The sequence below is a fragment of the Bombina bombina genome, chromosome 2 (assembly GCF_027579735.1).
Source record: "Bombina bombina isolate aBomBom1 chromosome 2, aBomBom1.pri, whole genome shotgun sequence".
Lineage (NCBI taxonomy): Eukaryota > Metazoa > Chordata > Amphibia > Anura > Bombinatoridae > Bombina > Bombina bombina.
In genome coordinates this window covers 1,230,722,007-1,230,735,852 of record NC_069500.1, presented here as the reverse complement: position 1 = coordinate 1,230,735,852, position 13,846 = coordinate 1,230,722,007, and the positions used below count along the sequence as shown (strand labels likewise).

At 39.7% G+C, this 13,846-nt stretch overlaps 1 protein-coding gene across 1 annotated transcript in view; it reads right to left on the bottom strand.

Moving 5' to 3' along the window:
- CORIN (corin, serine peptidase) overlaps positions 1–13,846 on the bottom strand; it is a 720,658-nt gene that overhangs the window by 246,440 nt on the left and 460,372 nt on the right. The window contains exon 7 of the mRNA XM_053703991.1: positions 9,303–9,410. Coding sequence (XP_053559966.1) covers positions 9,303–9,410 — 108 coding nt within the window. The remainder of the gene's footprint in view (positions 1–9,302; positions 9,411–13,846) is intronic.

Sequence of the window (13,846 nt, the reverse complement as noted above, 5' to 3'; positions counted from 1 at the left end):
TACGATAAACACCTTTTTCGCTCACACATAACTGTTAGCACTCCACTCGTAATCTGGCCCAAAATGTTTATTTATGCATAGTAACAAAACCTTGGCCCCCTTTCCCTGTAATTTAAGACTAAAAATTGTGAATTTCAAAGCCCTATAAACTGAAAGAGCACATGGTATGCTTCACAAGCCTACCCTTTGCCTAATATATATTCCCTTAATTTGTTACTGATATTTGTTGGTTATTGTATCTTTTCTGCTAAAGCCAAAGAATGGCGAATTTGTTAACACAATGGCAGTTGAAAGCCCTGTGTATTCCAGACTGGATTCGCTCCTTCACATAAGGAACAATGAAAAACAATTGCAGTCTACAAGGTATAGGTATTTACGGGATCGTAATTACAATGTGTTTACTGTCCTTTTACAATTGCATGCTCTGTCTGAACTTGGAAAGTTTAATTTTGACTTTCATGTCCCTTTAAGTATTTAATATCTCCCCCTGCTATAATTTGTTCAAATTAACTATCGGCTAGATTTAGAGTTTTGTCCGTAAAGACCCACTTAGCTAACGCTGCTTTTTTTCCAGCGCACCCTTAAGACAACGCTGGTATTTAGAGTTCTCCGAAGGGCTTAATTAGGCTCCAAAAAGGGAGCGTAGAGCCGAATTAACCTCCACTTCAACTCTCAATACCAGCGTTGCTTACGGTAGCGGCTAGCTGGAAAAACGTGCTCGTGCACGATTTCCCCATAGGAAACAATGGTGCTGTTTGGGCAGAAAAAAAACCTAACACCTGCAAAAAAGCAGCGTTAACCCCTTAATGACCGCAGCACTTTTCCATTTTCTGTCCGTTTGGGACCAAGGCTATTTTTACATTTTTGTGGTGTTTGTGTTTAGCTGTAATTTTCCTCTTGCTCATTTATTGTACCCACACATATTATATACCGTTTTTCTCGCCATTAAATGGACTTTCCAAAGATACCATTATTTTCATCATATCTTATAATTTATTATAATTTTTTTTATAAAATATGAGAAAAAAATAGAAAAAAAACACTTTTTCTAACTTTGACCCCCAAAATCTGTTACACATCTACAACCACAAAAAAACACCCATGCTAAATATTTTCTAAATTTTGTCCTGAGTTTAGAAATACCCAATGTTTACATGTTCTTTGCTTTTTTTTGCAAGTTATAGGGCCATAAATACAAGTAGCACTTTGCTATTTCCAAACCATTTTATTCAAGACTAGCGCTAGTTACATTGGGACACTGATATCTTTCAGGAATCCCTGAATATCCCTTGACATGTATATATATTTTTTTAGAAGACATCCCAAAGTATTGATCTAGGCCAATTTTGGTATATTTCATGCCACCATTTCACCGCCAAATGCGATCAAATACAAAAAGTCGTTCACTTTTTCACAAACTTTCGGTTTCTCACTGAAATTATTTACAAACAGCTTGTGCAATTATGGCATAAATGGTTGTAAATTTTTCTCTGGGATCCCCTTTGTTCAGAAATAGCAGACATATATGGCTTTGGCATTGCTTTTTGGTAATTAGAAGGCCGCTAAATGCCGCTGCGCACCACACGTGTATTATGCCCAGTAGTGCAGGGGTTAATTAGGGAGCTTGTAGGGAGCTTATAGGGTTAATTTTAGCTTTAGTGTAGTGTAGCAGACAACCCAAAGTATTGATCAAGGCCCATTTTGGTATATTGCATGCCACCATTTTACCGCTAAATGCGATCAAATTAAAAAAAACGTTGAATTTTTCACAATTTTAGGTTTCTCACTGAAATTATTTACAAATAGCTTGTGCAATTATGGCACAAATGGTTGTAAATTCTTCTCTGGGATCCCCTTTGTTCAGAAATAGCAGACATATATGACTTTGGCGTTGCTTTCTGGTAATTAGAAGGCCGCTAAATGCTGCTGTGCATCACACGTGTATTATGGCTAGCAGTGAAGGGGTTAATTAGGTAGTTTGTAGGGAGCTTGCAGGGTTAATTTTAGCTTTAGTGTAGAGATCAGCCTCCCACCTGACACATCAGACCCCCTGATCCCTCCCAAACAGCTCCCTTCCCTCCCCCACCCCACAATTGTCTCCGCCATCTTAAGTACTGGCAGAAAGTCTGCCAGTACTAAAATAAAAGGTTTTTTTATTTTTATTTTTATTTTTTTAAAGCATATTTACATATGCTGGGGGTGTAGCATCCCCCCTTAGCCCCCAACCTCCCTGATCCCCCCAAACAGCTCTCTAATCCTCCCCATCTGCCTTATTGGGGGCCATCTTGGGTACTGGCAGCTGTCTGCCAGTACCCATTTTGCAAAATAAAACGTTTTTTTATTTTTTTTATTTTTAGTTTCTGTAGTGTAGCTTCCCCCCCCCCACAGACCAACCCCCACCACCTGCCTGATCTTTTTACTGCCAACTTTATTTCCCCTTTTTAGTAAATTTTAATGGTACTTTTTCTGTAGTGCAGTGGTTCCCACCCGCTCCCTCCCGTGCACGCGCCCGCCCCCCACCCCCCGTGCACGCGCGCGCGCCCGTGCGCGCCCCCCGGGCATTCCCGCCCCCGATCCCGCCCCCCTCAGCATCATCCGGGGCCATCGATGGCCGCCACCCGCCTCCCACACCGGCTCCTATCCACCCTCAAACGTAGCCGTTAATGTCCGGTGCAGAGAGGGCCACAGAGTGGCTCTCTCTGCATCGGATGGCTACAAATGGTTATTGCAGGATGCCTCGATATCGAGGCATCACTGCAATAACCGGAAAGCAGCTGGAAGCGAGCAGGATCGCTTCCAGCTGCTTTCCACACCGAGGACGTGCAGGGTACGTCCTCAGGCATTAACTGCCTTTTTTTTGAGGACGTACCCTGCACGTCCTCGGTCGTTAAGGGGTTAAGCTCCCAACGCAGCCCCATTGTTTCCTATGGGGAAACAATTTCTAAGTCTGCACCTAACACCATAACATGTACCCCGAGTCTAAACACCCCTAACCTTACACTTATTAACCCCTAATCTGCCGCCCCTGCTATCGCTGACCCCTGCATTACACTATTAACCCCTAATCTGCCGCTCAGGACACCGCCGCAACCTACATTATCCCTATGTACCCCTAATCTGCTGCCCCTAACATCGCCGACACCTATATTATATTTATTAACCCCTAATCTGCCCCCCCAACGTCGACGCTACCTTACCTACATTTATTAACCCCAAATCTGCCGACCGGACCTCGCCGCTACTATAATAAATGTATTAACCCCTAAAGCTAAGTCTAACCCTAACCCTTACACCCCCCTAAATTAAATATAATTTTAATCTAACGAAATAAATTAAATATTATTAACTAAAGTATTCCTATTTAAAACTAAATACTTACCTGTAAAATAAACCCTAATATAGCTACAATATAACGAATAATTACATTGTAGCTATTTTAGGATTTATATTTATTTTACAGGCAACTTTGTATTTATTTTAACTAGGTAAAATAGCTATTAAATAGTTATTTACTATTTAATAGCTACCTAGTTAAAATAATTACCAAATTACCTGTAAAATAAATCCTAACCTAAGTTACAATTAAACCTAACACTACACTATCAATAAATAAATTAAATAAATTAACTATAAGTACCTCCAATTACCTACAATTAAATAAACTAAACTAAATTACAAAAAACAAACACTAAATTACAAAAAATAAAAAAAGATTACAACAATTTTAAGCTAATTACACCTACTCTAAGCCCCCTAATAAAATAACAAAGCCCCCCAAAATAAAAAAATTTCCCTACCCTAATCTAAATTAAAAAAGTTAACAGCTCTATTACCTTACCAGCCCTTAAAAGGGCTTTTTGCGGGGCATGCCCCAAAGAAATCAGCTCTTTTGCCTGTAAAAAAACACACAATACCACCCCCCAACATTACAACCCACCACCCACATATCCCTACTCTAACCCAAACCCCCCTTAAATAAACCTAACACTACCCCCCTGAATATCTCCCTACCTTGAGTCGTCTTCACCCAACCGGGCACCGATGGACCAAAAGAGGGCATCCGAGTTAGAGTAGGGGTATGTGGGTGGTGGGTTGTAATGTTGGGGTGTGGTATTGTGTTTTTTTTTACAGGCAAAAGAGCTGATTTCTTTGGGGCATGCCCCGCAAAAAGCCCTTTTAAGGGCTGGTAAGGTAATAGAGCTGTTAACTTTTTTAATTTAGATTAGGGTAGGGAAATTTTTTTATTTTGGGGGGTTTTGTTATTTTATTAGGGGGCTTAGAGTAGGTGTAATTAGCTTAAAATTCTTGTAATCTTTTTTTATTTTTTGTAATTTAGTGTTTGTTTTTGTAATTTAGTTTAGTTTATTTAATTGTAGGTAATTGTAGGTACTTGTAGTTAATTTATTTAATTTATTTATTGATAGTGTAGTGTTAGGTTTAATTGTAACTTAGGTTAGGATTTATTTTACAGGTAATTTGGTAATTATTTTAACTAGGTAGCTATTAAATAGTAAATAACTATTTAATAGCTATTGTACCTAGTTAAAATAAATACAAAGTTGCCTGTAAAACAAATATAAATCCTAAAATAGCTACAATGTAATTATTCGTTATATTGTAGCTATATTAGGGTTTATTTTAAAGGTAAGTATTTAGTTTTAAATAGGAATACTTTAGTTAATAATATTTAATTTTTTTTTGTTAGATTAAAATTATATTTAATTTAGGGGGGTGTTAGGGTTAGGGTTAGACTTAGCTTTAGGGGTTAATACATTTATTATAGTGGCAGCGAGGTCCGGTCGGAAGATTAGGGGTTAATAAGTGTAGGTAAGGTAGCAGCGACGTTGGGGGGGCAGAATAGGGGTTAATAAATATTATGTAGGTGTCGGCAATGTTAGGGGCAGCAGATTAGGGGTTCATAGGGATAATGTAGGTGGCGGCGATGTGCGGTCGGCAGATTAGGGGTTAAAAAATTTTATTATAGTGGCGGCGATGTGGGGGGCCTCGGTTTAGGGGTACATAGGTAGTTTATGGGTGTTAGTGTACTTTAGAGCACAGTAGTTAAGAGCTTTATAAACCGGCGTTAAACCAGAAAGCTCTTAACTACTGACTTTTTCCTGCGGATGGAGTCTTGTCGGTAGAGGCTCTACCACTGTCATGTATATCTCCATTCCACCTTTAGCAACCTGTCTACAACACACATACCACCTTTTTGTTCAATTAGTGATTCTACTTCCTATAAACTCTGATGTTTCCCATCATACCTTGCTGGTTTATTGAAGTGAATTACCGAAGTAACTCAGCTCTAACCTCTACCTTGTTTTCCTACAGAATCTCTGCAGATCTACAGACGCTACTCTAATCCGCTTGTTACCTCAGTTTCCCACAACAACACCCTCTGGCTCCGTCTGAATACTCAGCCGATACCGCATAACAACAAGTGTGTCGCCCAGCAACGCTGTTCCTGAGCTCATCACGCTCATACGGACCCACGCTGCACGCACTCAGGGAATCTCCATTGCAGTGCAAGCAGGTAACAAACACAGAGCTCACAGGCACCAGACAGCTTCACTTGGGCAGCGCGCTGCTACATCTACCATCCTGCTCCCTAAGACAACAACAATCAGGTTCCGTATGTTAACCTCTGAGTATTGCAACCTGTTTAACCTAGTTATATTGCCAATTAAGAGACTTACCGATTTAGCTTAAGAACATCATTTCAGAACTGTTGTCATGCTGTGTTTGTGAATCAAATGACTTTATAGACCTTGCTACACCTTATCAGATACGTACCACTACTACAGTGACTCTCTCCATAAGATTGTGATTCTCATTTTGAACAACACTGTTCCTTATCATATTCCTTCTGTGATTACTGCTATATCTGTCACATCTCCCCCAAATCCTTTGCCTAAACTTTAGCCCTGTAATACATCATATATTTCTGGGGTAAATCTATGAGGCAAGATCAAACCAAGTGTTTTTGAGTATGTCTACTCACTAGCAGACTGTCCTAAAACACATGTAACACAAATCTTAATAAGACTTACTGTGTTAGGCATATGCTAGTTTCAGCAAGCAGCTGCTGAATTTGACAACCACTCACTTCAGCCAAGACTCTAAATACCAGCGTTAGGAAGATCCCATTGAAAAGATAGGATACGCAATTGGCGTAAGGGGATCTGCGGTATGGAAAAGTTGCGGCTTGGAATTGAGCGTTAGACCCTTTCCTGGCTGACTCTAAATACCAGCGGGCAGTAAAAAGCAGCGTTAGGAGCCCTTAACGCTGCTTTTGACGGCTAACGCCAAACTCTAAATCTAGGCGTATGTATTTTCAATCCAGAACATGTTAGCTGGGAAGAACTATGCTGAAAGTATTCCTTTAGGTTTAATGAAAATTGTAAATGATTGATGTTATAAATTATAAAAGTAACCAAACAGGGACCAAATGGAGACCCTCTTGTAAAGTATTTTATAAGAGGTGGCGCCTATAAATAAATAGATGATCTACCACTACCACTATTATTAGGTACTTGGCTACTTTAAAAAAAAAACACCTAATACAGAAGGTCTCTTTATCATTCCATAACTGTTTCTAAATAATCTAACCCTTTAGATTAGTCTTTATCCAGTATCATATGCCTTCCGCCATGTTTTCATTAGAATAGCTCTTTAAACTTTTTTAGGGACATATGAGCTTTGCCCCTTCATGCCCGGGGCAAGTGTTTAACATTGGAATGAAGTTCAGATGTAAACACTTGCTTGCAAAATAAAATTTGGAGATCAATTTCAAGGCTGGGATCAGATCATGGGGGACTGCCTACAATGCTAGGCACCCCCCGCCCAGTCCAATTTCCCATTAAACAAAAGGAGGAGGCTGCAGGATGCCAAAAAATGTAGGACATTCCATGCTGCCCTAAGGGCGTAAAAGCCGGCGCTTATAGGAGGCATGGAACGTTTTAAGGATGTGAAGGGGTTAAGATACTAAACAGATGATCAAAACTAATTTTGCATCACTGGAAATTCTCTCTAGTGTGCGTGGTCCCAATCTTGGTGCTAAGAAAAATGTTAAAGTGATGGTAAATTTGCCTTCATAACTTTACATATTCTTAAAGCTCTTGTCATTACTAGCATATTGATGTGCTTATTTTTTTAAAAACTCAATTAAACTTCTAAAAAACAGAATTTATGTTTACCTGATAAATTACTTTCTCCAACGGTGTGTCCGGTCCACGGCGTCATCCTTACTTGTGGGATATTCTCTTCCCCAACAGGAAATGGCAAAGAGCCCAGCAAAGCTGGTCACATGATCCCTCCTAGGCTCCGCCTACCCCAGTCATTCGACCGACGTTAAGGAGGAATATTTGCATAGGAGAAACCATATGATACCGTGGTGACTGTAGTTAAAGAAAATAAATTATCAGACCTGATTAAAAAACCAGGGCGGGCCGTGGACCGGACACACCGTTGGAGAAAGTAATTTATCAGGTAAACATAAATTCTGTTTTCTCCAACATAGGTGTGTCCGGTCCACGGCGTCATCCTTACTTGTGGGAACCAATACCAAAGCTTTAGGACACGGATGAAGGGAGGGAGCAAATCAGGTCACCTAAATGGAAGGCACCACGGCTTGCAAAACCTTTCTCCCAAAAATAGCCTCAGAAGAAGCAAAAGTATCAAACTTGTAAAATTTGGTAAAAGTGTGCAGTGAAGACCAAGTCGCTGCCCTACATATCTGATCAACAGAAGCCTCGTTCTTGAAGGCCCATGTGGAAGCCACAGCCCTAGTGGAATGAGCTGTGATTCTCTCAGGAGGCTGCCGTCCGGCAGTCTCGTAAGCCAATCTGATGATGCTTTTAATCCAAAAAGAGAGAGAGGTAGAAGTTGCTTTTTGACCTCTCCTTTTACCAGAATAAACAACAAACAAGGAAGATGTTTGTCTAAAATCCTTTGTAGCATCTAAATAGAATTTTAGAGCGCGAACAACATCCAAATTGTGCAACAAACGTTCCTTCTTCGAAACTGGTTTCGGACACAAAGAAGGTACGACTATCTCCTGGTTAATGTTTTTGTTAGAAACAACTTTTGGAAGAAAACCAGGTTTAGTACGTAAAACCACCTTATCTGCATGGAACACCAGATAAGGAGGAGAACACTGCAGAGCAGATAATTCTGTTAAACACTAAAAAACTCTAAGCCATCTCCGTGGAGATGTTGCCTGTACAACGGCAAAGAGAATGACTGGGGTAGGCGGAGCCTAGGAGGGATCATGTGACCAGCTTTGCTGGGCTCTTTGCCATTTCCTGTTGGGGAAGAGAATATCCCACAAGTAAGGATGACGCCGTGGACCGGACACACCTATGTTGGAGAAATCAACGTTTTTTTCAGGCTCCGTTACCTGATTTAATGCAGCCCCTGTCAGAAATTTTCTGAATGTGGTATTTGATTGGCATCTCTTTCAGCCAATAGGAGCAATTTAAAAAATTGTTTAAAAATTGCTGGCAAGTATTTCAAAATAATTTTCAAAAATAAGCAAAAATACACTCCTATTATCAATTTTTCTTCATTCTCTTGCTATCTTTATTTGAAAATAATGAATGTAAATCTTAGCAGCCAGCCCATTTTAGGTTCAGCACCATGGATAGCGCTTGCTTATTGGAGGCTGACATTTACCCACCAATAAGCCAACATAACCCAGGTTCTGAACCAAAAATGGGCCGGCTCCTATGCATCACATTCCTGCTTTTTAAATAAAGATAGCAAGAGAATGAAGAAAAATAGATAATAGGAGTAAATTAGTAAAGTGATTTAAAATTGCATGCTCTATCTGAATCATTAAAGAAAAAAATTGCGTTTAGTGTCCTTTAAATAGCAATGCTGTCTATAGCAGTCTGCTTCAACCCCACCCCCACCCCTCCTTATGAGTGTTTTAGACACAGGCATTGTATATCAACTGAGTTCACAGCTTTCTAGGCAAAGCTCCAGCAGATAATCCTTATGCACTTTTGCATTTTACCAAAACAACATAGATATAGATACAGCCATAGAAGAAAATGTGTGGGGGGGAGTTGGAGCTTTACAATTCGGAAACTTGAAAGAAAGGGTTAATGGTGAGGCACTGCAGTATGAATTTGCAGGTAAAGTAATTAAAGTACATATTATTATATTTTGTCACTATCCCAACTTGTTTTATGTCCCTTTAATCAAATTAATTGCCACTTTTTTTCAGATATAAAACAGATATAAAACAAATGTTTTCTTTAGATTAACTGTTCAGGTTAGCTGTTGAGTGTACTACGTACCACAATCCTGCTCATCACTCAGATCCCCACAGTCATCATAACCATCACATACAAAGCTGTGATTAAGGCATTTCCCTGTGCTGCAACGGAATAGATCTTCACTGCAATCTGTAAAACAAACAGTATGTGATAAAATAGTTAAAGCATATACTGCAAAATCCCCTCACTGTGTAAATATATATAGAGAGAAGAGAGAGAGAGAGAGAAAGAGAGAGAGAGAGAGAGAGGGAGGGAGAGAAAGAGAGAGAGAGAGAGAGAGAGAGAGAAAGAGAGAGAGAGAGAGAGAAAGATAGAGAGAGAGGAGAGAGAGAGAGAGAAGAGAGAGAGAGAGAGAGATGAGAGAAGAGAGGGCGAGAGAAAGAGAGAGAGAGATAGAGAGAAAGAGAGAGAGAGAGAGAGAGAGAGAGAAAGAGAGAAAGAGAGAGAGAGAGAGAGTGTAAGGGTTACTGTGCCTTTAATTCGTTCTTTCTTCTGATTGGGTACTTCCCCTTTAAATAGTTAGAACAACTAAGCATCATTGCTTAGTTATTCTAATCCGTTCCTTTGAACACCTGAGTACCAAGCCTCATTCTCATACTGCAAGGTGAAAACTTTCATCGCTGCTCGAGTAAGCTGCACCATTCTCAGCTCTCCTTCCCAGGACAGGATTCCTTCCAGTCATCCTCCATCTAACAACTATAAGTATACTGACCTGCAAGCTTTAACTAATTTATTATTCTTCAGCAAGTGTTTACCCGTTTTTTCGTTATTATTATTCTTTTCTGCAATTGAACTACAGCTCCCAGAATTCCACCGGACTGAAACCGGAACTTCCTGTTTTCACTACTCAGCATCTCAGCTCAGCACTAAACCGCATTGCTGACTAATCTCTGGAAGTACCATACTTAGCTGGGGAATAACATTCATATTCTTATTTTGCTATTTCGTAGTTTTAATAATCTTGTCTCTGCCTTCTAATTATAACAATTGTGGTTATCGAAGTTACCTCTGCAATATTGAACTCCTCAAAAGTTATCAATACTGCATTTCCCCTTGCCTCTCAATTCTGATGATTAGACCTTTTTCCTGCGCTACATAATAATTTTGCTGCACATTCTATTTAACTCTTTATTAAACCATATAACAGCTTTGGTTTTATTTCACAATCATTCTAGATAAATTCACTGCTGGATCAGATTGCCTTACAGTTATGGGTATTCCATTACCAGCAGTGAGACATACATATTATAATTCATCCTTAACTTGCTTTCGTTATATATTGCCTTACATATATTACAAACAGTATCTGTAATTGTGTTCCTTTATTGGATAAACCTTACATAATAACTAAGCCCCAAAAAATGGAATTGGAACCAACAGATATTCACAAATTGTGTATAACTTGTCTCAGAAAGGTTGATCAACTTGCACAAGCAGTCCATGATGTGCAACTTGAGAATCAATCCACTAAGGGCTATTATAAAGAGATTCATTAAGCCTTAGACCCACACCTCAGGAGCATAACCCAGAACCCCAGTTAGTTACCTGAACCTTTTTCTGGTAACCGTAAATTCTATAGACAGTTTAAAAAATTCCTGTCAACTTTTGTTTCAACTAAAACCCAGAACATACCCAACTGAGAGGGTCAAGGTTCTGAGTATTCCATATCATTTTTGAAAGGTGAAATGCTCATGGGGCGGATAACCTGTGTGAGACAGAAGACCTCCATACTGGGGTCACTAGAGGAAATTCTTTGATGCACTTGATAACCTATACAGGACAAAGATGTGCAATTAACTGCAGAATCCCTCTTATGAGGAATCTTAAACAGGGTAAAAGGCCAGTCGAGGACTATGTCGCTGACTTTAAGTTATACGCTTCTGACTCCCATGAGCCAAGTTGCACTGCGCAACCAATTCAGACTGGGTCTTGCTGATAGTCTCAAAGATGAGCTTGCCAGAGTCGAATTGCCTAAGACTCTTGAAGCATTAATGAGACGGCCACACTGTTAGATCGCAGACTACGTGAAAGACGTGCTGAACGATTTAATTCAGATGTTCGTCCTAAAATGTTTTCAGGACACAAGCTCACGAGATAGACCTACAACCTCAAAAGTGGCTGAACAAACCTATGAGATAGGTATAGCCCGAGGACCGCTCACACCGGAAGAAAGACTTAGACGTAGGATAAAATCCTATGCACTGTTACTGTGCCAAACCCTCAACATACCGTTCAACGACATGCCCTGTCCTTCAAAAGAACAAACGCAGTAAGTCTGTTTCTACTACTTCTACAATTCTGATGTACTTAACTCAGCCTATTTCACTCTGTCACTCTCTCTACAGTGGGATCAAAGACATCTGACGATTGATGGGATTATAGATTCAGGAGCCTATGGCAACTTACTAGATTTACAAATTGTTAAATCCAATAAAATCCCCCTTATACGCAAAACAAAACCTATCTTTGTCCGTGTGATTGATGGTTCACCCATAACTACAGGTCCTGTTACTCATCAAACTATACCTATTCACATGACCTCATTAGGTCATAGTGAACTCATTTCATTTGATGTTTTACCCTCTCCTAACTATCCTGTAGTATTAGGTATTAATTGGTTACAAACACATAATCCAGTAATACAATGGTCACCTGCACATATTAAGTTTAACTCACATTTCTGTAGCAATCATTGTTTAAATATTCAAAATTGTCTAAAAAGGGATTCAACGGATTCTCCGATTCCGCTGGAGTATTCAACATTCCAGGATGTTTTCAGCAAGACAGAAGCTGAAAACCTACCACCCCACAGACAGTATGACTGTCCCATCGATCTACAACCCGGAGCATCCATTCCATTGGTCACCTTTATCCTCTCAGTCAGCCGGAACTTGACATCTTAAGGCTTACCTTGAAGAAAAACCTCAGGAAAGGGTTTATCAGACCATCAACTTCACCAGCAGGAGCTGGCATTTTCTTTGTGCGTAATAAAGATTCCACTATCAGACCCATTATCGACTATCGACAACTAAACAAAGTAACAATCAAAAATCGTTATCCCCTACCACTCATACCAGAGCTCATTGAGCGCCTGTCAGAAGCCACCATATACACCAAATTGGATTTGAGAGGAGCCTACAACCTCATCAGGATTAAAGAAGGACATGAGTGGCTAACGGCATTCAGGACCCGATACGGCTTATACGAATACCTCGTTATGCCGTTCGGGTTATGTAATGCCCCTGCCACCTTTCAGCACTTAATTAATGACATTTTCCACGATCTTCTGGATACTAGTGTTGTTATATACCTGGATGACATTTTAATCTATTCAAAGAATTATACTGACCACGTAGAACATGTGACAGAAGTACTCCGACGTTTAAGATTACATAAACTATATGCGAAACCCGAAAAATGTCTTTTCCATACTGACAAAGTAACTTTTCTGGGTTACAATTTATCCCCAACTGGCATACGAAATGCAACAAGAAAAGGTCGAGGCTGTGTCAAATTGGGAGATACCTAAGACAAGGAAGGACCTACAGAGGTTCTTAGGGTTCTCAAACTATTACAGAAATTTATTAGAGATTTCTCTAAAGTTGCAAATCCACTGACAAAATTAACCAGTATATCTATTCCATTTCAATGGACTCCAGAAGCTGAGGTAGCTTTTACAACTTTGAAAAATCTTTTTACTACTGCACCCATTCTGACATTTCCAAATCCTTCTTTCTATTATATCTTAGAAGTCGATTCCTCAGACTTCGCAATTGGGGGCTGTGTTATCTCAACAAATGGATCTAAATAGTCCACTTCACCCCATCTCTTATTATTCCAAAGTTATGACTCCAGCAGAGAGGAATTATCCTATCGGGAGACAAAGAACTTCTCGCTATAAACAGGCTCTTGAATACTGGAGACATCTACTTGGAAGGTACAAAACATCCTATCAAAATTTATACCGACCATAAAATCTCCAATATTTACAGTCAAACAAAATTTTATCTGCAAGACAAGTTCGATGGAGCCTCTATTTTTCTAGATTCTCTTTCAACATTATTTACAGACCAGCAAATAAGAATGGTAAAGCAGATGCTCTCTCAAGGTTACCTCAAAAACCTGATCCCCAAGACCATCCTACTGAGATCATACCCAAACATCATTTCATTGGTCTCACTAACACCTTTATATCAGATCTAAAAAGGCATACCAGTCAAGAAACCGATCAAGATCATTCTACTTATCTAAACAAATCTGGAATTTATTATCACAAAGGTAGGATCTATGTACCCGTTTCATTAAGACAAACACTTCTACAAAACCACCACGATACTCCCCTCTCTGGACATCCAGGAATTCAACGCACCCTTGACTTACTTAAGAGGTCATTTTGGTGGCCAAAGATGAGAGAGAGTGTTCAACAACACATTCAAACTTGCATCATATGCAACACGTCCAAACCGGAGAGAAAACCTCCCTATGGATTACTCATGTCCCTTCCTATACCCACCAAACCATGGCAACATCTTTCATGGACTTCATCGTTGATTTACCTCCATCAA